Source organism: Zalophus californianus, chromosome X, assembly GCF_009762305.2.
Source record: "Zalophus californianus isolate mZalCal1 chromosome X, mZalCal1.pri.v2, whole genome shotgun sequence".
NCBI lineage: Eukaryota > Metazoa > Chordata > Mammalia > Carnivora > Otariidae > Zalophus > Zalophus californianus.
In genome coordinates, this window is record NC_045612.1 from 116048259 (window position 1) to 116073240 (window position 24982).

General features: G+C 40.0%; 1 protein-coding gene across 7 annotated transcripts in view; it reads right to left on the reverse strand.

Annotated features, from left to right (window-relative positions):
* Positions 1-24982, reverse strand: part of REPS2 (RALBP1 associated Eps domain containing 2) — a 238225-nt gene that overhangs the window by 159452 nt on the left and 53791 nt on the right. For 4 of the 7 annotated variants that reach the window (XM_027609016.2, XM_027609018.2, XM_027609014.2 and 1 more), the window contains exons 2-5: positions 21817-21940; positions 11159-11307; positions 9650-9776; positions 2569-2666 (exon numbers count right to left, since the gene is read on the reverse strand). In XM_027609016.2, the coding sequence (XP_027464817.1) occupies positions 2569-2666; positions 9650-9776; positions 11159-11307; positions 21817-21940 (498 nt within the window). The remainder of the gene's footprint in view (positions 1-2568; positions 2667-9649; positions 9777-11158; positions 11308-21816; positions 21941-24982) is intronic. The other 3 variants (XM_027609021.2, XM_027609015.2, XM_027609020.2) reach the window with 2 other exon arrangements.

The window sequence follows — 24982 nt, forward strand, 5'->3', positions numbered from 1 at the left end:
CCTGAAGAGGGCCCAATGTGGAGGCATATTCTGCATTCCTGACCATGACCTTTGCCTAGCACCCTTGAATCCTTTCATATCCTAACTGAGAATAAACATCCAATAAAAGATGACTGGTACATGGAAAAAAATGAGATAACAGGAATTACCCCATAACACAGCTGTGAGCACTGAAGAAGATGTGTATAAAATGCTAAGCACTAGAAAACAGACTATTTTCTAGTCCTGTAAGTGCAGTGCCCTCTATCTTCTTGCCTACTCCCCCCATTCCCATCCCTTGACCTGGTTAACACCTATGAATCCTTCTCATTTCAACTCAAATGTGACACCCCACTAAAAGCCTTCCTTGATTGCCCCCTACCAGCTAAGGGTAGGTCGTAACTGTGCCCCCACACATTGTTTTTCATCCTCAAAGCAGTGCAATTTCCATTCACAACACATAATGATATATTTACTGTGCAATGGTTTGATTATTGGCCACCTCCCCCAATTGCCTATAAGCTCAATGAGGGCAGGGACTGGAAATGTTAAACCTCATTTTTGTATCCTCAACACAGTACCTGGCACTTAATAGGTGTTTAGTAAGTATCAGTTCAATGAAGTGCCCAAGAAGCATGTCTACCAGCAGGAAACATGGACCCAGAGATTTGAAGAGAAGTCATAGGGCACGAATCCAAGTAAAAACCCAAGGTATCCCACCCAGGGGACTAGGTAGAAAGGGTCTGGTGAGCCCTACCTGACAACTGCAAAGTTCATGATTTACTGCTTGCCTGACCACTATTCTAACAATTCAGGATTAGGTCTCCATGGCCCTAAGATACACTCTGTACACACATGCACAGACACATCCTGGAGAATGTTCTAAATGAATCCCAGTCCCCCCTACATCTTTCTTAATGTAACCATCATTCCACAGTGGGTGTGATTCTTGTGTTTAAAGACACATATTTTTATAACATAGGCCCTCTCAACACAGCCAAATACATCTGGGGCTCAGCTAAATAAACAGGTCTTTGTTCCAACTTGGGAGTGAAAGTGAGCTCTACTGGACAGAGGAGAGAATGGCATCTTGGCTCTCCGATATGGTACCAGTAAGGGATCATCAGGATTATTTTTTACTACACCCAAAGTCAGTTTATGTAGCAACTCCAGAACCTAGCCTCCCTATAATATAGAACTCTAATGTATAGTAAAATATTTTAAAGTGCAGATTTTGACACTGGGCAGACCTGGCTTCAAATTCTGGTTCTGCCACTTACTAGTTATGAATAAAACCTTAGACCCATTACTTGACCTCTCTTGGCCACAGTTAACTCATCTACACTAGTAGACAAAACAGTACCTAGATCTTACAGTTGTAGGAAGCATCAAATATACACAGCATATGGCTGAATTATTATCCTTAAGAAAGTTCTTTGTACACAGACTACCACCTTAGAAGATAAAGTTCTGTCCATAACACAGCTCTGGGCCTAACAGATTGCCCCATTCCCAGAGGGTAGTCACTGAACACCATGATCTGTCCTTAGCCTTTGTCTATTCTGTTTGAGACTAGCAGCAGCCCAATTCTTTATGGGAATATCTGACACTACCCTTCTATTCTGAGTAGAACTGCCAGTGCATAAGTGATCCTTCTTCCTAAGTTGGATAACCGAAATGTCATACAAACCACCCAACTTCCTCTTGTCTTTAGGGTCAAACAGTACACCCAGTTTTTTCCTAATTCCTCTCATGCAGATACACACACACCAGCAAGCACACACCCTTTTTTGAGAATATGACTTCCCCAGCATAGCATTCAGAGACACTATACAAGATAACAGTTGCAGACATGAAAATAATAACTGTTCTTTATCCAAAAGACAACACTGGAGAAAGGGAAGCTGAAATTTTCTAAGCCAGAAGAAATGGAGACATCACTTGTTCGTCTGTCATAATATTCCTTTTATATCTATTACATATAAGAAACAGCAGCTACTGCCACATGTAAAATAACTGTTCTCCAAACAGTAGCGACTAAGCCCTGAGACAGAATGCGGAAGAACTACCTCCGCCTTCCAAAAGCTTGCAATGTGACTGGAGGCACAAAACAAAGTGCAACAGCTAAGTATGCACTGAATGAATAATAATAAAGAATAAGGCAGAAATAAGATAGGCTGTTTTGGAAAAAAATAAAGCACTCCTGAAAGAGGTGCCTAATGATGTAGGTGGAAGGGCGTTTTAGACATACAAAAGACCAAGAACCAGCTTGGATTAGTCTAGAGACACTGAGAAAGGGTAGAAACACACATTACAAAAAAGATGTAGAAGAACAGGAGCATCTGGCTGGCTCAGTCAGTAGGTCATGAGACTCTGGATCTTGGGGTCATGAGTTCAAGCCCCATACTGGGGGTAGAACTTAACTTTAAAAAAAAAGATCTATGAAAATATATAAGCAACAGAACAAGAAGTGCAATATTTGCATAAGGGGGCAGTTTTAAATATCCCTTACAAAAAAAAAAATGAGGGCCCATCAAAAATTCATGTCCCCAAAGTCTCCCACTGGCATAACCCCACAACATCACTTACCCGAATAAGGGAAGCCTGATGCCGAGGGGGCTTGGCTCCTGCAGCCCCCGACGAGGGTCCTTCAGGCTGGACAAGGGGCTGTCTAGCTTCATAAGGAGCTGAAAATGCAGGAGGAAAAGTCAGCACAGTACAAAAAGATTCCACCCGAAAATTATGACTTCACACTGAAACTAAGAGTGTCTGTTCTTCAGGGAAGAATTAGCAAAGGAATTAGAATTTATGTACATAGGGCCACCTCGCACAAACCAACCTTGGTGTCCCTGGGTACAATTTAGGGAAGCAATCTAAAGACGTTCAACTGATTCATGAAAAGACAGGAAAATATTTACATCAAGTTGAGATTAGGAATAAATTAGAAGGGTGGAATGGTTAAGAATCTAAACTGCAATAGAAAGCAATAATAAGAGTCAGAAAAGTGCCATGTTATAAATGCTCAAATTCTAAATATCAGGTAAATTCTATATATACCCGCTGGTTTAAAAGTCTTGCATTCATCATCCATCTTCCAAAGCAGCAAGAAAATAAATACGCATTTTGAACACTAAGAATCAACATTACCATTCATTTTTCAAAAATAAATGGCACAGTCTTCTTTTCCTTATTGGAAAGAATGTAAAACCAAGGAGAGAAAAGTACAAAAAGGAATAAAGGTATTTTATATTTATTATTTTATCTTTCAAAAACCAAATGAAAAATAATTTTGCTGACTTTGAGAAAAGTTCTCATGCCACAAAAACAAATGCATTTTTTTATTCCTTTTATTTCCAGAACACTTCATAATGATCTTGTCAGTATGGTAGGAAAACAGTTAAACATAACCAGGTAGTATTCAGCGCTAACAGAAAGGAGAAATTGTCACCCATGATGAAACCATTTTTGATTAACATTTCTAGTTAACAATTCAAGTTTTTGGAAGTATATCAAGAAGTAAAATGCTGGAGCCCCTGGGTGGCTCAGTCGGTTAAGCATCTGACTTCGGCTCAGGTCATGATCTCAGGATCCTGGGACTGAGCTCCGCATTAGGTTCCCTACTCAGCGGGGAGTTTGCTTGTCCCTTTCCCCCTCTCTCTACCCCTCCCCCCCGGCTCGTGCTCTAGCTCTCTCTCTCTCAAAATATTAAATAAAATCTTAAAAAAAAGAAGTAAAATGCTTTCTTCCTACAGCTTCCTTATAAATAAAATTAGGTAGAGAGAGCAGGGCAGCCTGTTATGGCATCGTCCTTAGCATACTTTGATCATTTGAAAAGAAAGGAGGTGTAAGAACAGCAAACCACTCTTGGGCTCACATCTGCTTTTTATATTTCCTCCAAGGGACTGGAACACAACATTATAACACATTTAAAATACATCAGAACATCAAAAATCATTACCTGGCAAAGCATTAAGTAGATTTTCAGACCCTGCTAAGAATAAATAAAAATATATAAACTGCGAAAGACACAAACCCGAGAACACATAATCCAAATCTTAGAAGATAAGTCTCAGGGGCGCCTGGGTGGCTCAGTCATTAAGCGTCTGCCTTCGGCTCAGGTCATGATCCCAGGGTCCTGGGATCGACCCCACATCGGGCTCCCTGCTCGGTGGGAAGCCTGCTTCTCCCTCTCCCACTCCCCCTGCTTGTGTTCCCTCTCTCGCTATGTCTCCGTCTGTCAAATAAATAAATAAAATCCTTAAAAAAAAAAAAAAAAGAAGGTAAGTCTCAGCTGGCAGACAGGTGTCCTTCGAAGAAGGATTTTTTTTTTAGGACTTTTTTAAATTAATTTATTTTTTATTTTTTATTTAAATTCAATTAATTAACATATAGTGTATTATGAGTTTCAGAGGCAGAGTTCAGTCGAAGAAGGATTTTTAAGATCATTCCCCATTTTGATGGAATACCCAATGCCAGAATTAAACTCTCAATGCCAGAAGTTTTGAACCATAGTAAACTATACCATGGTTGGGAGACTAGTGGTCATGAGCTTTCCCTGGGCAGCCAATCCCCCATGCTTCAGGTTTCCCTCAGAGGGAGGGAGCTTCTACTGCAAAGGAGGACACATATGCAAGGAAGCCATGTGGCCCATGGCTCCAGTCCCTTACCTACAAGGGTCTTCCCTCAGAAGAAATAGACATATCTAATCAGTAAGGCTTGAACAAAGACTCAGCTGCATGAGGGATCATTTTTGGAAAGGTCTGGCCTCAATGGCAGATTTTCTCTTCCGACTCCTGTGGGAAGCCTGGGTTGGCCACACCAGTGACTGGAAAGGTGACTGTATGAAGCCCATCTGATTACAAATCTAAAACACGTGCTCCAATCGGCTCTGTCAGTACCAGATCTGATAATCAGACCATCATCAGTCTGACTCCTGTCTCAATCCTCAGTTGGATCTCAACTCAGAAGGTAAAAAGGCACTACTTATTGCCTCTACTCTCCCTCCTCCCAAATAAAACCTGGAACGTTCAATTCAACGAAAAAGAAATAATTCTTAGATACCCTTATGAGAGGTTTAATAAGGAACTAGAAGTATCATCTTTCTCCAAAGAGAGGAGTATAAAATGAACCCTAAAGATTTCATCGCTCAGAGATTCAGTGTCAAACTAGAACAGGGACCACTAGTAACTGCACAATAAAGACTCTACATCTGCAGTCAACCTAATGAACCATATCCAGGAGGTGACTTTCAAGAATACTTAGGAGCTTCAGAAATAAAACAGGTACCAGATTCTAAAAACACAAAAGAAAATACTAGGCAACATTGGAGCACCTACAATATGCCAGGAACTGTGCTAGGCACAGAGGTTTTATATAACATTCCTTATTTGATCCACAGAGCAAACCTCTGAAACAGATGTTATTCCATTTTACAGATAAGAGAAACTGAAGCTCAGAAAGGTGACATATCCATAGTCACACAGGCCAGAAACACAGGCTCCCCAAGTCTACCTTTAGGCCCAGGATACTGACATCATAGCCCATGCTCTTAAGAGAGTACATTCCTAGAATTGATACGTCAGAATAAGATGTGTAAGAAAAAACAGAACAGGTACCTTGATATGGAGATAAGACCTTAGATATCAGAAAAAACAGGTAAGATTTGAAAGTAGTTGCCTCTGGAGATCAGAAATAGGTTGAGTGGGAAGGAGAACAGTTGTTTTCACTACAGGTATTTAAATATTACTTAACTATACAGATGTTATTACTGTGATTTAACCGTTTTTTAAATATGGGTAGCAGTATCTGCCTCTGAGGGTTGTGCTAAGAAGCAAATAATGCACATGAAGATCTCTGCACGATGCCTGGCACACAAGTCTTAGCCACTGAATGTTAACTATAGGTATGTCTAGCAGGTCAGACTAGCAGGAGCCAGGAGAGAAGTTGAAGAGGGGCTCTGAATCAGACTGGTCTGGAGACACTCAGTCTGATTTAAAACATACTCACATATATTCCCCACTAGCCAGGAACATGGCAGAATCTTGGACAGGGAAATGACCCCAGAAAAATGTATTCCTAGAAAAATCTTCCAGCAGTGTGACTCCTTTCTGAAAAGGCATAAATTAAGAATAACTCTAGGGATGCCTGGGTGGGGCTCAATGGTTAAACGACTGCCTTCAGCTCAGGTCATGATCCCAAGGTCCTAGGATTGAGCCCCACATCGGGCTCCCTGCTCAGCGGGGAGTCTGCCCCTCCCTCCCTCACACTCGTGCACTCACTCCCACGCACTCTCTCTCTCTCTGCCTCAAATTAAAAAAAATAGTAATAACTCAATGCTTACTACCAGAGTCACTAAGATTTTTTTTAAAGATTTTATTTTTTATTTATTCATGAGAGACAGAGAAAGGGAGAGAGAGAGAGAGAGGCAGAGGGAGAAGCAGGCTCCCAAGGAGCAGGGAGCCCAATGCGGGACTCGATCCCAGGACTCCGGGATCATGACCTGAGCCGAAGGCAGACGCTTAACCATCTGAGCCACCCAGGCACCCCAGAGTCACTAAGATTTAACAGATTTTAGATATGCTACTGTTTAGATCAAAGGGAAGATGGAACACAGAAACAGGAAAGAGAATCCTGGGTTTGTCAGATGGGTTGATGGCATGGTGAAGGCAAGAGAGTTAAGAAACTCATGGAAAAGAGCATGGAAGCCTTAAGAAAAACTGAATTCTGAAAATGTGGGGAGAGAAAGAATGAAGACATGTGGGATTCTCTTACTTCCTGACCTAAGGATATATGAAAGAAAAGGAAGAAGACAGGCCAAGAAAATCCTCTGGGGGAGAATCTACAGACATTACAAAAATAGGAGTGAACAAGCTTTGAGGTGAATATTATCAATTAGAAGCAAAAATCACAAGACTGAACCAAGTCGCAGCTAGAAAAACTCTGCCTTCCTTCGACTTAGAGAAATCTACATGGCAGTACCTGTAAACATTTTGTGAATGACCTTGTTTCCAGTTAAAGGACCCTAATCAATGGCTAGACCCAAAAAACTCAAACTCTTTGAGAAACAGGCAACTAAGTGTTCACTCACACTCCTCTCTATGGGTATGCTGTGCAAAGAAGAACCCTCTGGAATAGTAGCTCATCAAGTTTAAGGTTTATGATATCAGGGGAAAAAAAACAGGAAGGGGTAACTTAGAAAAATACATTCCAAGAATATAAAGTGACAACAAGGAAATGTCTTCACATCTAATAGAATGACTACAATTAAAAGCACTGAAAAAGGAAACCAATGAGAGAACCAAATGCTGGCAAGGAACACAGAACTCTCATACATCGCCAGTGGGAGTATACAAGCACTTGGTAGAACTCTTTGGCAGTTTCTTACACACCTTCCCTAAGGTACAGCAATTCTACTCCTAGGTGCCAGGGAAATGACAATATATGTCACAAAAAAACTCACAAACAAACGTTCATTGTATCCTTAAGGACTCATAAAAGCCAAACACTGGAAACAACCGAAATGTCCATCAACAGGAAAATGGATCATCAAATTGTGAGGCATTCACACAACGAAACACTACTGAGTAATAAAAAGAAACAAACTACTGAGACCCAGAACAACATGGATGAATCTCAAGCACTGTGCTGAGGGAAAGATGGCAGACACATAAGAGTATAGCCATTCAAGACGATTCCATTTATATCAAGTTTTAAAAGAGACAAAACTCATCTAAGGTGATAAAAGTCAGAACAGTCCTCACAGTGGAGGCCAGGGAGTGACTGGAAAGGGTGACATAAATGTTCTATTCTTGATCGAAGCAGTGGCTACATGGATGTTAAAACTCAAACTGGAGATTTTTAAATGTGTGCATTTTATCATTTAGAAAACAGAATAAAACAGAACGAAGGCATGGTCAGCCATGACACAGGCCTCTAAGAGTTGAGAAAGATGGAGAGAAGCGGGTTGTCTCCCTGCCAATGGTGGAATGGAAGCCCAATGTGAATGGAATGAGGAAAGAATGGGGCAAGGAGTAGACAGAGCGAATGCAGACAAGTTGTTAAAGGAGTAACAAAAAAAGATAGGGTCGTACTTGGTAATAGGCTGACTCAGAAGAACAAAAAATGACTCACCTGTGAATTAAAAGCCAAAAAACAGGCACCACGCTGGGCATAAAACTCCAGTGTCCAAGCCCAAATAACATTAGGAATAAAAAAAAAAAAAAAAAAAACTCCATTTCTAAAACTAGGGAAGTCAGGCAGGAGAGACTATAAGAGGAAAATGAAGAATTCTCATTTCATTTCAGACTCTAATGGGACGTCCACGTTTCAGGAGAGTCATTTTTTGTTACTAACGCTTAATAACATCATCTTACATTTGCATAGGACTGAATTTCCCATCAGACTTTATACTTGTGTTCTCACTAATCCTCACAAAAACCCTATAGAATACCGTTACCCCATTTTAAAAGAGGAGAGGAAATCACAGTCCAGAGCAGTTCAATGGCTTGCCCAAGATCACATAGCTAGTCACATTAAACCCATGCCTTCTGATTCCAATCAAAAGATTTTTCCATTATGCCACACCTGCTCCTCTCTACAAGATTACAACCTCTCTTTAGCCTAGCACACATTTTTATCTGTGTCCCTCTAGAACTCACCACTATTTTCAATGCAGCAAAAACCTGCAGAAACTGGGTCATTTTCAAACACAGTCCACAAAGTACAAAAGGAGGGTTATGGATAACCAATTCTAGAATACCTTTAATTGGTCCTATCTTAAACTACGAGCCTGAGCCCCAGGAGGACAAGATGCTGCAGTGAATTTATGGAGCTTTAGGCACCACAGGCAAGGTGGCCAACTCTGCAAGTCATCCTCGGAACCAACTAATGTATTTTACCACAAACACAGCCAGCACAGCATAAATGTGAGCAACCAGGCAACCCCACAACTAGGCACTATACACATTTCTCAGCAAATGCTTCCCCTACCATTTATTTCCCTTATTCTTATTCCCAAACACAAGAGCTAAATATATTCATTATGTGATTGGTCTTTAAAAGTTGAATCAACTCTTTTGCTTTTGCAGAGTTATATTTTTAAGTAGTTTCATAAAAGCGGTTGTTATATAAATATGTTTGGAATGTTTGCTGAAAGGAACAATTCCGGGGCGCCTGGGTGGCTCAGTCGTTAAGTATCTGCCTTCGGCTCAGATAATGATCCCAGGGTCCTGGGATCAAGCCCCCATCAGGCTCCCCGCTCTGCGGGAAGCCTGCTTCTCCCACTCCCCCTGTTTGTGTTCCCTCTCTTGCTGTGTCTCTCTCTGTCAAATAAATAAATAAAATCTTTAAAAAAAGATTCCAAAACAATACCCATCTTTCACATGCTATGTTCCTGTGTAATGAAATCTGTATACGAAGGATTAAATCATCTAAATCATTTACAATTCTAAAGATAAACTAGTTTGTAGGATAGGATACAAGGCATTACTAAGATATATTTCATTTTATTTAAAAAAAAACCTTGCTTGAGAGTATAAAATTAAATTGAGCCATGTTTCCAAGAACAGAGGTAATTAAGTCCAGAGATTCAGCAGGTGGTGGTGTTGCTGGCTGATAGATTGAGGAGTCTCTAAGACACTGCCTGGGACAGCTGGACAAAATCGCCTCTTACCTGGATGCATCTGCTCTGTGCTGCTCCGCAGTTTGCTGTAGCCATGGCTCAAGGGCACCCTCTGGTAATGAGGCGGGGAAGAAGGAGGGGAGGCGAGGGGTGACATCGTGGGAGACTGTGTTTCCTGCTTCAAAAGAACCAGAGCAGAGTTCAGAGGCAATCACTCGAGAAGCCTGGCACTCTGAGCTGCAGTTATGAAGTATAATGTAACTCTATTGCTGGAGAGATGGCTGATTTAACAAATGGGGGGAATGTTTTCTCAAAAACAGTTTGGTTAAAATGCAGTGTCTGAGGATTCACATCTCCCAGAGAACAAAATCTCGCCAGCGCTTAGTTGTCTAAATTACTAAAACAAGGCTGAAATGCTTTCAGTTATTCCGCTAAAATTTTCCTTTGGAAAATGGAAGACAATGATCACATGAAATAGCATTCATACTTCCCAAATCTGATCTCTTTGTGGGTAAATTCAAATTTCATTCATTAATAAAGGCTCCTATTTCCTGGATTTACACTTATCAAGTCTTCTAGCAAAGAAAAGAATATTTGTATGGCAGACTTCTTTGTCTTAGAGAAGATATTATACTGAATATAATTTGACTTTTCTGCATGATTCAGTACCTTTATTAGAAGTATGAGCTGTACCTTGATGCCCTCAGGGTTTACTAATGTGTAAGACTATTTACCTCTTTCTTGATAGGCTCACTCTTCTGAGATATTATACTTCTGTCTCTATCAATCACCACCTGACTATTGCAATTAGTGCTCTAATTTTAAAAAAGCCCATCCTCCCTATCCTTGTCCCTAACCTACTAAATGTGTAATGGCAGCATTTCCCAAGATGGAATTCCAAACATGCTCTGCAAGAAAAGATTCCCTGGTCAAAGACGTTTAGTAAACACAAATCTCCAGGTCTCTTTACAGCAGGACTTCTCAGGGCCTTGAATGTGCTAATGTGCACTGTAACTCTCCAAGCCTGAGGACGTAGTCTTTCCCCCAAGAAAAGAATATGAAGCAGCATTCTCCAAACATATTTAACCACTGAAACCTTTTCTCCAAACTTTTTGTGAGGAGAGGGTCTATTAAAAACTCCTAGGGATGCCTGGCTGGCTCAATCAGTTGAGCGTGTGACTCTTGATCATGGAGTCCTGAGTTAAAGCCCCACGTTGGGTGTAGGGTTTACTTAAAAAAAAAAAAAAAAACACAACTCCTATAAGTTACATTTCAAAGAACCCATTTGCAAATGCTGATTAGAGAAATCAAGTAAATGTGTTAAATCAGTAGTCTTACTTTGGACACAGTTCCACATTCAAGTAGGCTCTAAAGGGCCCAGGGGTGGCGATATGTCAGCTGCTTTTTCTTGCTACAAGGAAACTTTACTGGCTGACTTCCAAGTCTATAATTGAATCCCAGATGGTGAGGTTTGCTAGAAGCTTGACAGCAGATATGAGGCACTGCTACATGAGGTTTCATGGTCAGAATCAAAAGGACATGCCTTATCAGACTGTTTACCTGTTTATCCTCATCGTCCATTCTTTTGAAGGTATTTTTTTCTGTGATTAAATATGGAATCTGAACCTTAGCGCCATGCAGTTCCGCCGGGTTCCCGAATCGTGTATCAGCATCAGTCTTTGACATCATAAAGCGAGGCAGCGGCAGTTCTTTAGGACCAGAATCAGAGAAGCTCAAGTAAGGCTTCATTTTAAAACTGTGAAAAGCGGAACTCAATGGCCAAAAGATGAATCACTTTTGAGGAAAAATTCCAGAGCGCTAAATATAGATTAAATTTTTATTTTGACATAATGAAGACTTCTATAATAATGTCGTGAGAGAAAAACGCTTCCGCTTTACCAAGACATTCTGGCTTCACATTTTTAAATGCTGTCAAATCATTGCAGAGGATATTCAGGTTGTGGACTGCTCTCCCACCTCAGCCTTTAGTCCAGCACCAGCAAGAAGGATGTTATACTGTATAAACACAGTAAGTGGCAAATAAAGCAGGCAAAACCTATACAACACATATTATATGCCAGACACTATAGTAAGATCTGCAAATGTTAAGTCATTTAATCCTCACAACAATTCAATAAGGTAAGACTATCATTAGCCTTCTTTTACAGATGTGGAAACAAACACAAAGGCGCTAAGTAACACCCCCAAGATCGCACAGCTCATCATCTCTGGCAGAGCTGTCAGTGCCCAGAGCTGCTGCCCTACAGACAGGCCCCTCATTCCTAGGGCAAACTTACTGGGTAAAACAAGGTTTTCACCCTACGTCATTCCTTAAGGAATTTCCACACTCGATCTCCAATTGTCTTTTCATAATAGAATAAGGAAAACGGTATCAAGTTAGAGCCATCAGTCCAATGTTCAGCCAGATTCTACTGTCAAAACCATTAGCCACACTCACAATGCTACAAAGAGCTGAAACACAACAGTATGGAATATTTACTTATCTCTCAAATATCTGATAGAACTATTCTGAAACAGAAATGATGCTTTGGCACACTTTTAGTTCTCAGCACAGCAAATCACACACAATCACACAACACAAAGAACTCCAAAAATGGGGATAATATTATGGATTATGCATAATGATTTGCATCTGTATCCATTGTTCAGGATAATACTCATCACCGTTCCTCTGCACTTCCATCAGCGCTCTATTCCAAACACAGCTGCATTTCCACTGATTGATGCTGTGCTAAAGCCAGAAAACATCTTAGTAACAACAACCAAGTATCCCAGCTCCCCAGGCAAAGCAGGCCCCTGGTTCTCTAATATCCACATCATGTTTATTTTTAGTTGCTATGTCCACATTTGATTCAAAGAAGTAGGCAATATGATGACTCCCTGCATGATCAATCAGCCAAAGGCCCAAGAGACATAAATAGAATAAGCAATCCGGAAAATTAAACCAGGACTCTCCTCTAAAGAGAGGATGGCCACCAATTTTGATCATTGTAACATTTCCCAACCTCAGCAGCTCTCCAGTACTCAAGGCAGGAATGGACTTCAAAAGAAAAAAAGGCAGAAGAAAAGAAAACCTAAATTTTTCATAAATCAAATATAAGCTCATCCTACGGTTATCTTCTCAGAAAGGTATTTGTTTCAGTTCAGTCTCCAAAAGGTATCTAAAAAGATGGAACAAGATCACATAAAATAATTTGCACCCTGATTACCCATAAGAGGATGACTCTACTTCCAAACACTACTTGAGGAAGAAGAGAAGTACATGTTCACATTTGTAAACTCCCTGACCAGTGTTTTACTGGGTGTTCAACACATAATTCTGGGAATAATAGAATACAAACACGAGAAGATGAATATCAACTATTATTATACGAGGACTCCCAGATATCCTTTAGGACACTATCACATCACACAGTCTCCTCCTTCCCTGGCGATGGCATTTCTCCAGAACTATTCGCCTGGCAAAGAACCTCTCTCTCCTCCAGATGGCCACCAAACAGCAAAACACAAAATATAGCTGAATTTCTCTTGTACTTTCTTTGCTTAATGTGGTTTTAAACAACTCTCACTTAACAGAATTGTAACCATACATAATAATAATCCTATCACTGAAAACTTTCATGAAGGTGCTATCTCCCATAAACTGCTCCAAGCTTTCAAAAAGTGAAAAGTAAAACTCTAGTTTGTAAATATTCAGTCTAAATGTTTTTTGTAGTCATATGGACAACATATTTAATAGTGAAACTTTATTCAAAAATAATCAATAAAGTATCTGCTATCTGTGTCAAGTAATCACAAGAGAAGAGCCATTTGTAGTAGTTGGTTAGAATCTTTTCTCCTAAGTTAACACAAGGAAATAAATAGAGTTCAAATTAAAGGTTTATGGGGGCCACGGAGACAACGAGCACAGCCATCCAAGGCAGTAATTTGTTTCATAATGTTATCTTAGGTTGTAGTCTTTGAACACAGAAACACTTTGTATATTAAATATAAATGACTATTTTTCCCTTCCACAAAGAAAACTATGCTTCTAAACATCTGACCCTCTAAAAAGTAAGGGAAAAATCCTTTCATTTTCCATATTTGATGGAGACATGAATATAAGAAATACTTCCATTTCCTCAATTAGAAAAAATGTAAACATAAAACAGAAATGGAATAACAAATGGTAAATGACAATGGGGAGAGGTGGGGCTGAGCAGAGAGCCCATGTTCCATCTAAAATGGCAGCTGCTGTTCACTGTCCTTCAATACTGTCCACTAGAAATTGAAGGCGAGCCACATACATAATTGTAAATTGTGTAGTAACTACAATATTTTTTAAGTGAAGAAGTCACAAAAAGACAAAGACTGTATGATTTCACTTATATGAAGGATCAACAGTCAAATGTATAAGGACAAAAAGTAGAATGGTGGTTGCCTGTGACTAGGGTGAGGGGAAATGCAGAGCTGTTTAATGACTACAGAGTTTCATATATCTAAGATGAAAAGAGTTCTGGAGATGCATGGTGGACATGGTTGCACAATATGAATGTACTAAATGGTACAATTAAAAAATGGCTGGCTGGCACCTGGCTGGCTCAGTAGGTAGAACATGCAACTCTTGATCTCAAGGTCATGAGTTCAAGCCCCACGTTGGGTGTGGAGATTACTTAAAAAAAAAAAACAGTTAAGATAAATTTTATGGTAAATTTTATGTTATGTATATTTTATCACAATTTTTCAAAACTTCTCCAAATAAAAAAGGAAACAGGTGAAATTAATTTTAATAATTATTTCAACCCAATATCATTATAAGATATAATCGAGATAAAAATTGTTAATGAAGTAGTTTACATTCTTTTTTTCAGACTTTTCAAAGTCCCAGGTGTTTTTACATGCACTGCACACCTTGATTCAGACGTACCACATTTCAAGTGCTCAGTAGCCACACTAGTATGGCTACTGGCTACCCTATTAGAACAGCACAATTCCAGTGGATGGTTGACACGAGGGAATGTGGACCACTGTGGCCAGAAATCTGGATTTTACTAAGAGATATTATAATGTTAAATGTTAACAACTAACTGATTTCTTTTAAAATTATGTAAGGAGTATTTTGTATGGAGGGATAATTTACATAAAAAGTGTACCATCTAAAGAATTTTGACAAATGTATATATAAGAACATACACCCAAATTAAGATAGGACATTTCCATCCTATAGAACTTTCCTTCACATCCATTTCTAGTTAATCCCCTCTCCTTGTCCCACTCGGCAACCCCTGTTCTAATATCTAAATCCAAACTACCTTTGCCATTATAGAACTTCACATAATGGAATCACTCAGTATTTATCCTTGAAACTAGCTTCCCTCACAACATTTTGTCTGTGAGAATCATCCAGTGTACTGTATGTAGACATAGTTTATTCTTTTTCTTTTTATCTTACATCCTACAAAAGAGTATAATAACCAAAAAAATATTCTTTTATTGCTATGGAATAATCCATTTTTATCCATTTTTAGGAATACATTGAGATTTTTTTTTTTTTAATCCATTCTCCTATGATAAACATCTGGGCTGTTTCCAGTGTAGGGCCATTATGAATATAGCTGTTACAAACATTCTAATAAATAGTTTTTTATGGACATGAATTAATTTATTTTGGGCATAAACCTATGAACTAAAGTCCAACCCACTGCCTATTTCTGTATACCCTGTGAGTTAAGAATGGGTATTATATTTTTGAATGTCTGAAAAACATCAAAAGAAAAATAGTTGTGATGTGAAAATTGTATGACAGTCAAATTTCAGTATCCATAAATAAAGATTTTTTGGAACACGGCCACTCTCCTTTGTTTACATATCGTCCATATCCGCTTTCATAGTTCAAGGGCAGAGTTAGGTAGTTGCAGCAAAGGCCATATGGTTCCACAAAGCCTAAAATATCCACCACCTAGCCCTTTACAGGAAGAGTTTGCTGATCCCAGTCTTAAACAATGCAATGGTTCAAGTAAAACATAGCCTTACTAAAACAATAAAGGTGCATTTAATGGAAAAATATTTTACACTGCTTGAGTATTTTTATTTAAATTTTAAATAATTTACATTAAATTAAAAATTCAATTCCTCCATCAACACTAACCAGATGTGCCTAGTAAGTACTATATTAGATGGCACAGTTTAGATGCTTCTCCAAATTTTTGACATTACCTGATTTTATGCTCACAACAATCCTGTAAGACAGGTACTATTGGTATACCCCTTCTCCAGGTGAGCCATTTAAAGCTCAAAAAGGTTAGGAAACTTGTCTGAGGGCACACAAATAAAAAGTGATGGTGCAAACAATTCAAAATCAGGTAACCTATTGCTGGGGGCCCGCACTCAGCCATTAGGCTATACTGTCATCCTGAAAATTAAAATATTCTTTCTCTTGCAGGTCTGAACACTCAGCATGAAACTGTGGCATTTCAGAGCTGGAAAATAGCCTAGAGAAAACCTGCTTGGAATATCCACATCTCACAGGTGAAGAACTAAGCCCAGGAAGGGGAGGGTGAGCCTTGTCTTAGTCATGCAGCAATTTGGTGACAGAACCATGACCACAACACTCCTGCCTGCGGGGGCTCCCTCTTGTAATTTTTCGAGGGGTAATGGCAAATAAATTACATTTACTCATCAATTTCATAAAAGGGCATTTAATAAAAAAAAAAACCTTAGAATTGAATGCATTTCATTTTATAAATAACTCCCTCTTTTGTCCTAATTCTTTCTCCTTTTCACTACAGACTGTGCCAGACTGCCACTAGATCAATAACCAGTTTGGGGAACACAGCCCTAGAGGCTATGTGAACCACGTTATTGTACTATTAGCATTCAGAGACTCCCAGAGGGGCTGTGGAAAGAAATCATGGGGTCAGTCATCTTGGATAAGAAAAAAATTACATCTTTATTCTCCCTACCCTAACTGCAAGTTAGCATTTCCTTCAATTACGAATGCAGGCAACAAAGCACTGTAGTATCATTAGCAGCAACTGTAACTTTGTCACCCACCGAAATCAGATATTTATATATCACATTACACTTGTTGTAGACATCTTGAAGTACTGTTTATGCTCATCACTACTTTGAAAGTATGGTAGTTATTTAGGTCACTGTTAGGTCTCTTATATCAATGCACTAATGAAGAAGTATGTATATTGCCATATAACACTTTTTTTAAATATTTTAGTTTTAATTTCAATGTAATTGGTGTCCTTTAGACTCCTATGTCTTTGTATACATTTAAAACATTATTCCCGGGGGCGCCTGGGTGGCTCAGTCGTTAAGCGTCTGCCTTCGGCTCAGGTCATGGCCCCAGGTCCTGGGATCGAGCCCCGCATCGGGCTCCCTGCTCGGCTCCTGCTCGGTGGGGAGTCTGCTTCTCCCTCTCCCATTCCCCCTGCTTGTGTTCCCTCTCTCGCTGTCTCTCTGTCAAATGAATAAATAAAATCTTTAAAAAATAAATTAATTAAATAAAATAAAACCTTATTCCAAGAAGGAGTATCAGACTGCCAAAGGAGCCCATGACACAGGAGGACACAAAACCTATTCTAAACCCTACCTATCCCTTCCCTCAGTCCTCACACCCTGTTATGACCAGTCCTCAGAAAGGAAGGGACAACAGCTCCCAGGGCAAATGTCCACCATGCACTTTCCTCATCAGGAATTCTTCACTGGTCCTCAATTTCACCCCTTTCTTCTGTTCTCTTAAATCATCATAAGGTTTTGGGCGCCTGGGTGGCTCAGATGGTTAAGCGTCTGCCTTCAGCTCAGGTCATGATCCCAGGGTCCTGGGATCGGGTCCCGCATCGGGCTCCCTGCTCAGCGGGGAGCCTGCTTCTCCCTCTGCTTCTCTCTCTCTCTCTCTGTCTCTCATGAATAAATAAATAAAATCTTTAAAAAAAATCATCATAAGGTTTCACCATCTCTTTAACTGGCCAAATAAGGTGAAGCTAGAGAGAGACCTAGTGCCAACATTTAAGAAGGTGGTTACTCTCAGGCCCTGATTCTGTAAATGCAGAATCAGCACCTGTACAGCCCTGAGAATGAGTTCCCCCTTAAAGTTATGTACACTGGGTACCTCTGGCCTCACCCCAGTTCAGGCCCTGCTATAACCAAATATATACTCATGGTGTAAGCAAAGCTCTCGAAAATGCTCCAGTCAACTTTCATTAGAACTCAGTCTCAACCCTGGCTCCACATAACAATCACCTGGGGAGCTATTAAAAATCCCCATGTTCAGGCTGTACCACAGGCTAATTAAATGAGAATTTCTGGAGGTGGCCCCGGCACGTCTATTTTTTACTTTGCATTTAAAGGTCTCCAGCAGATTCTGAAGTGCAAACAAGGCCAGGAACCACAGCCTGAGAAAGAAGAAGACTTCTTTAGAAATCCCTCAGGAGTTCTGGATGAATCTGAAATCCAACTGTTTGAGCTTAAAAAGTGAACAGATAATTATGACTCAGTCCCCATGCACAAGCACTCATCTCTTCATTCACTCAACAAACATACCCTCAGTGCCCACAGTGCTCCACAACACAGATCTTCCTCCCTTCCCTTCAGGTAAGCTTGCAGACTAGTGAAGAAGACAGAAATTAGTCAAACCTGTAAAGGAGTATTTACAAACTGATTAAAGGGTTATAAAGGAACAGATGCTGAGAGAAAGTAGGGAGAGGACTGTCACACAGAAGCATTATCTAACAGGATTAACCCATCCAAGGATTACCTAACTCCCTAGGGACCTGTACTTTTGTTTTGACTTACTATTTATTTACTCTTCATTATGCATCTTACAACTTCACTGGTAGAAAACTGTTAGCTAACTAATCTTGTCTAATAGCAATGCAAGTGAATTTCATCTTACAAAAGAGTGTAATAACCAAATTACAGTTTTACTGCTCTACAGGGCATTCATCAATTTTATATGTAATTTAGCAATCTTACTCCAGCATTCTCTCTTTCCATGACTATAAATACTTCTGACTGTCCTACACTTTCTTGAACCAGCTTTACTCTACGCTGGTTCCTTCATTAATTAATTTGACAGAACCCACTTTAGACAGGATGGTGGGGACAGTCCACAAATCCTGAAGGACGAGGAGGAAGAGCCAGCCATTGGAAAGGGGGGGGGGGGACAGACTGCCGGGAACCCAAAACCTCAAGATAACACGGTCTTTCCCGCACCAGAAATGGCTAGGCCAGTGAGGCCGGGCTACAGATTGCGAACACAAGGTGGGGGGCAAGTTTACGATGAGGATGGAGAAGCAGAGACTAGATTACCTAGGGCCTTAAAGATCGGTGTAGTGACTGATTTTAGTCTGATGTACAACAAGCCAACCGGTGGAGGATTTCAAGGACCTGCTCCTTGAAAGATCACTCCTAGTGCCGCACGGGAAAAGAGACTAAAGGAGAGCAGAGAGGAGGCCAAGAAGTCAATGACAAATCCACTGTGATATCCGAGTGAGTGGCTGAAGGTGGCTGGCTCTAGTAGGTATAGAGAGATGGAGGGAGCAAGCAATGAGACTGGAGCCGCACTGCCAGGAATGTTGATGGATTACACTGTGGAGCAAGGAAAAGGGCGGAATCAAGGATGACTTCTAGGTTCCTGGACTGAGCAACTATAGATGCTGGTGGCATTGGCTGAAATGGGCAAGGCTGGGGGTTAGAGATTAACACACACATACACACAGACGCACGTAATTCGTGAAGTAAGAACAGACTCACAACTCCATGAGTGTGATGAGGCTACTACAACCTTTCACATTAAGTTCTCACAGAGCATTCTCTTTGGCTTTCAAGGTTTGTGTCATCAAACATTAAACTAATGGATTTCAAGCAACAAATTGGAAAATTCTAAGTGGCAGCTCAAGTGTGGCCCAATGTTGCCCTCATTCTTACTTAACATATGCTGACTGCAAATAACTTTTATTTAATAAATCTTTAAATGAAGGAAGAAAATTCAAAATTAACTGTGAGTATACTTAAACTGTCAAAGGTAAAAGGCAGCATCAGGATTTATAAAATAGAACTGAGAAGGCCTTACACTTGTGAAAAAGTGTTACTCCTTTACAATGTCATAATTTAGACAACTCCCCCCTCCTTCTCCCCACTTTCCATTCCCAGGAAGTTTGGCTGTAGATGTGGGCACAAATCAGGTAAAAGATCATTCTAACTTAAAGTAAACAACAAAAGTGTTAAAAATTTATTCTTGAATACGACAAAGCAGCTTTAACTTTTCCAGAAGATAAAGCTGGAAAGATACAACAATAAAGCTTAATGATCATTTACAATGGAATGAAAACTGGAAAGTTTCCGTGTCTACCCCAAGTCCAATTACAATGTGATGTGACTTTAATCACAGCAAGTGACTTACAGCAGAGACTACTCCGCCTTATAGTGATAAACACCAAACTTGCCACTGAAATAATGCTCCATTAAAAACTATTTTAAGGAACCAAATTATGTAATATCAAGGGATGCCTTTTGGGTAAGATTTTTTTCCCATTCAGAATATATTCCATGATTCCAGATTATAATCAGCACCTTATTAAACCAAATAATCAAGAAGAGGCTACTATGCATGAAGATCGAGGAAAGTGAAGGCTGAGCTTCTGGCTCCAAACTCTACTAACCTTATGTCTTTAGGCAAATTACTCAATGCCCCCTAAACTTCAATTTCCACATCTGTAAGAGAAGGATAACAACAGTATCACAGGAGAGACTTCCAGTGTTTATCCAGAGCCAGTTCTCTCCTTGCAGGCACAGGAGAGAATTACACCGCCCCCAGTCTGCTCTGCAGTTCAGTGGATCCATGTGACAAGTTCTGGCCAATGCACTGTGAGCAGGAGTCATGTGAGTCATAACCAGGACCAAGTATTTAACTGCTAGGGTGAGAAACTATTTCTCTGTTGCAGCAATTATAGGAACAGGTGCCCAGGGGAGGGGGGGTGCCACAAGATAAAGTAGCCAGGATCATGAAGCCACCACATAGAGGGCGGCTGCCCTAGGGGGTCACCGCGACCCACTGCAAAGCAAGAAGTGACCCTGTATTTTGTTAAGGCGCTGGGATTTCAGTGGGATTTGTTTCACAGTTCATCGTAGGCAATGCAAACTAACACAAACACCTAATTTAGTCGGATGTCGTGAGGACTAAATGAGATGGTATCTGGTAGACACTAAGCCTTTAATAAAGATTAGTGGGATGATTATGGCTCCCTGATGGTTAGTGCAAAAGGACTTTATTTCCCATAGTCAAGCTATCAGAATCTTGTCAGCTATTTAAGAGTTGTCCTAAAAGGTTCCTGAACCCATTTTGAGGTTTATCAAGGACTTCAGAGGACAGGCGTGGATAGTTGAGTGTTTTTTATCTCAAAATGAGGAAAAGGAAAAAGTTTCTGCGTGGCTGTGTGAACTTATGAAAGTAACTCAGATCAGAGTAAATGAACAGAGGACTTCAGCACAGCCCTGGAATAATCACCTTCTTCATAGAGATTTGTAAACCCAATACTGAGGCAGTATAAATGATGCTCTGGGACTTTGCTTTTTGTTTAAGTTGTGGAAAGTGTTCAAACATTCACTGGGTTGGGGGCAGGGATGGCAAGATAAGAAAACGTTAAATCAAAACTTTGAGAAGCTAAATTCATTCCGCCAAAAGTCTGGTAGCTCCATAGGACTTACTAATCATTAGAAGAGTGCTTCAGGAATTGGAGGATTAAAGGACGATCATGCATGATATGACTTGCAGGGGCAGGAGAAGAAATAGGGGCAGTTCCACTCTAACTCTCCCACGTACTTGTCCCCTTGTTCCTAACAGAACTTCAAATGGCATTATATATTCTTCAAGAGGAAAATAAAACTAAATGTTATTATTATTTTGCCACAAGCTCTAGAATTCCTGTCCTGATCTCCTTCTGCTAAAGAACAAAAACTATTTTAACATCAAGTCCGTTAAAGGCATGAGGTCACTCAGGTCACTCTGAATATTTTTCCCATTTCAAAAAGAAAAAAAAGAAAAAGTAAGATACCTGCTAAGTTTTCTTACTTTATTTTACAACAGTTGGAAGAAGCAAGGAGAAATTCCACAAATGCTTATAACAGGCCTTAAGCCCACTAAAAATGGTTCTCATAAACAAGACACCCGTCATGGACAATCAAGTGTATAAATGGGAGATACTTACCACATTTAAGACTCTCGATCCGTACAGGAAGGCCAGACTGTGCTGCAGCAATCAGTTTTAAGGCAATGTAAAACTGTGTTGGACCAAAATAACCAACCCGCTTTGCACCACACAGTTCTGTGATCTGAAAACAGACAAGAAAAACCAGGCTGAAAAACCCATTTCATAACAGGAAAATGAGACAAGATATATTATGAAATCTCAAGGATTTCACAGTGTAGCGAACCAAAAACTCCCTGGAGAACCTATGTGTACACACTGGTTAGGGGTTTTTTCCTCCAGTTTATAGGAAGATTTTCAATTCAGATAATTAAATTCTACCTACTCATGATGTTTCAGGACTGAGTGATTATTCCTCCTCTTTCAAAGACAAAAATAAAGGTGACAAAGATGGCTGTTACTGTTCTTACAAAAGACAGTGACTTGTTCAGGGGGTGGATACTAATGTACAAAGTCTAGAAGATCATTGGGGTGAAAAGAGAACAGGTTAGTCATTACCACTACTTGTGGGTTATCCCAGCTGATCAAAACTAAAAATGAATTAATTATTTTTAAAGTTTTCAGGCAACAGGATTTCCCAAGCATTGAAACTACATCACAAGTGCTCACTTCAGAGAAGCAAAAGGGTCGGGGAGGGGAGGTCCTATGAACACAAATGTCTTTAAGATCTTGCAATCTTTAATTTGCAGACCTTAAATTAACACATATCCTATTGGTAGTTTAAAACTAACAAATATTCAATGACTTTTTAAAGTTATTTCAAAATAATACTCAAAAGTTCAAATAATAGTAAATGGGGTGAAGATCTAAAAAGCACCCTCCACTTCCTATAGCCCAGAGGAAAACATTATATTCTTTTAGAAATGTTCTATGCATATATATATATATAATATAGCACACACCTGTGTTTTTCCTCTTGTTTACTCAATACTTTATACAAACAGAATACCATATACTGTTTTGCAACTTGTTTTCATTTAGCATTATCCCTTGAAGAAAAATCCTCTCTACCATCACAGTTAAAAATACATCTTTCTTTTAACAACTACATAATACTCTGCTATAAAGATACACCTTCTTTTTTTTAGTTGGTCCTTATGGATGGGCTTTTAGATTTCCAAACTATAAAAAGCCACTAATTAATCTTAAGAAAATTCCTATAAAAATTCAACTAGGATGTCAGCAAAAAATGGGGGGAATAAAGGCCTCCAAAAATTCTCTCCTCTATCAAAGCAATGAGAAAACTATGCAAATGGACAGAACTCTGGAAATGAACCAAAGGCTCGCAGCAATCCAGGGAGCGTTTGTTCAAGAAAAACTGTGCATCTCAGGAAGAACACTGAGCTCTGTGGTATTTAAATGGCCTTACACCCAAGCCCCCACCCCAACTGCAGGCATCTCTGTGGTTGCAGGCATCCCCAGCCTGCAGTCACAGTGAGACGAACAGCCTGGCAGCCACAGGAGGGGACAGGACAGGGCTGGGCTTCTTCAATGTATACATTAGTGTTTGTCTTTCTCTCCTTCTCCCCTCTCTCTCTCTCACTTTCCCTCCCTCCCTTCCCCCCCCCCCCACCTTCCTTCCTTCCTTCTAATACTTCTAGTATTTCTCAGAGCAGGTGCTCTAACTCTCCTAGCCCTAGACTACAAGCTGGGGTTGGGGGGAGGGGGTGAGTCCTGTCTTCTTGGCTGGATCTACCAGGAATGGAGCTCTCCTCATATGGAACTGGTGGAGGACAGGTGGGGAGCAGGTCATGGTTCAAATACTGCAGACTCATTGCTCTTACCAAGATTTAGGGGATTTTCTTGAATGTTTCTCCATTTGCTGTATGTCCTCAGGTCAATTTCCAATGACTAATTATTTTTTATATTTTTTTGTTACCATTTAAAAGGTTGTTTCATTGGAGAGGGTCTGCTGAGTTTCTCAGGCTGCTGTTCCAAAAGTCTCAATCCTCCCCAGATTCATTGACTGGAGAAGCAATAGGATGTTATGGTAGAGAACAGCCCTTGGAGTAAATGACTTGGTTGTGAATCCTGGCCTGGGCACTAATTAGCTGTTTGCATAACCTAAGGCAAACTACTTAACTCTTGTGCCTCAGTCTCCCTATAAGTATAAAGAGAGATAACAGTAATTACCTCCTGAGAGCTAATTAGCAGTGCTGAAAATAGTGCCCATTCAATAAATGCACTGCTGTCTGATTTATTGATCGACTTGTCTTATTTTTTTCCCAGTCTAGCTGCATATTAGAATAACCTGAGGAGCTTCTGAAAAATACAGTTACCTATGCCCTACCACCCAAAGATTCTGCTTTAAGCTGGTAAATTGTGCAGCCCAGGCATGGGTATTTTTGCAAAGCTCTCAACGTAATTCTAATGTGCAGCCAAGGCTGAGAATTACTGCTCCTTCAGTGATCTCCTTCCCTCTCCAGGCCTCACCATCCAAATGATCACCAAATCACTCTCTCCAAACGTAACATCTCAGATGCTTCATACGCTTTTCCAAAACCCTAACACAGATACCCAATGCCATCTCAGACAATAAAATAAATAAGCCCCTTCCCACATATCCTGGCACCTGCTAATTAATCTTGTTGATGTCAACTATTCCATATCCTAAATCAGAAACTTATCTTCAATGGCAACCATATCCAGTTGATCCTACCACTGACCCATGTCCCACATCAAGGCTATCTTCTCCCCTGTCACAGCCTTAACCCTTCCTAATATCCACCTGGCAACCGTGACAGATTTTCTAAATAGAATTCACACACTTAACCATACAGGGACAGATTTCTTTAACTTTTTTCTAACTTTATTCCATAGTTGGTGGTGTTCTCACAACAAAATATGCAGGCACTAATACTGAGAGAGATGAAAAACCCCTGAGTGTGACTTTCAGATAATAGTGAGTTTTCCTCAAGTGAACAAGTAGACATCAATACTAATTATCAGAATTTGTTTCAAGAAGAAATATAATATTCTTATGGAAAAACATAATATAGATACAGAAAAGCATACAAATCCTAAGTGTATAGTGTATGGGGAGATAAGTTTTCACAAACAGAACACAACTACATAACAAGCAGCCAGAATCAAGAAATAAAACATTACAAGTCTTCTAGAAGCCACCCTGTGCCGCTCCTTTCAATCGCTACCCATATGCCATTTT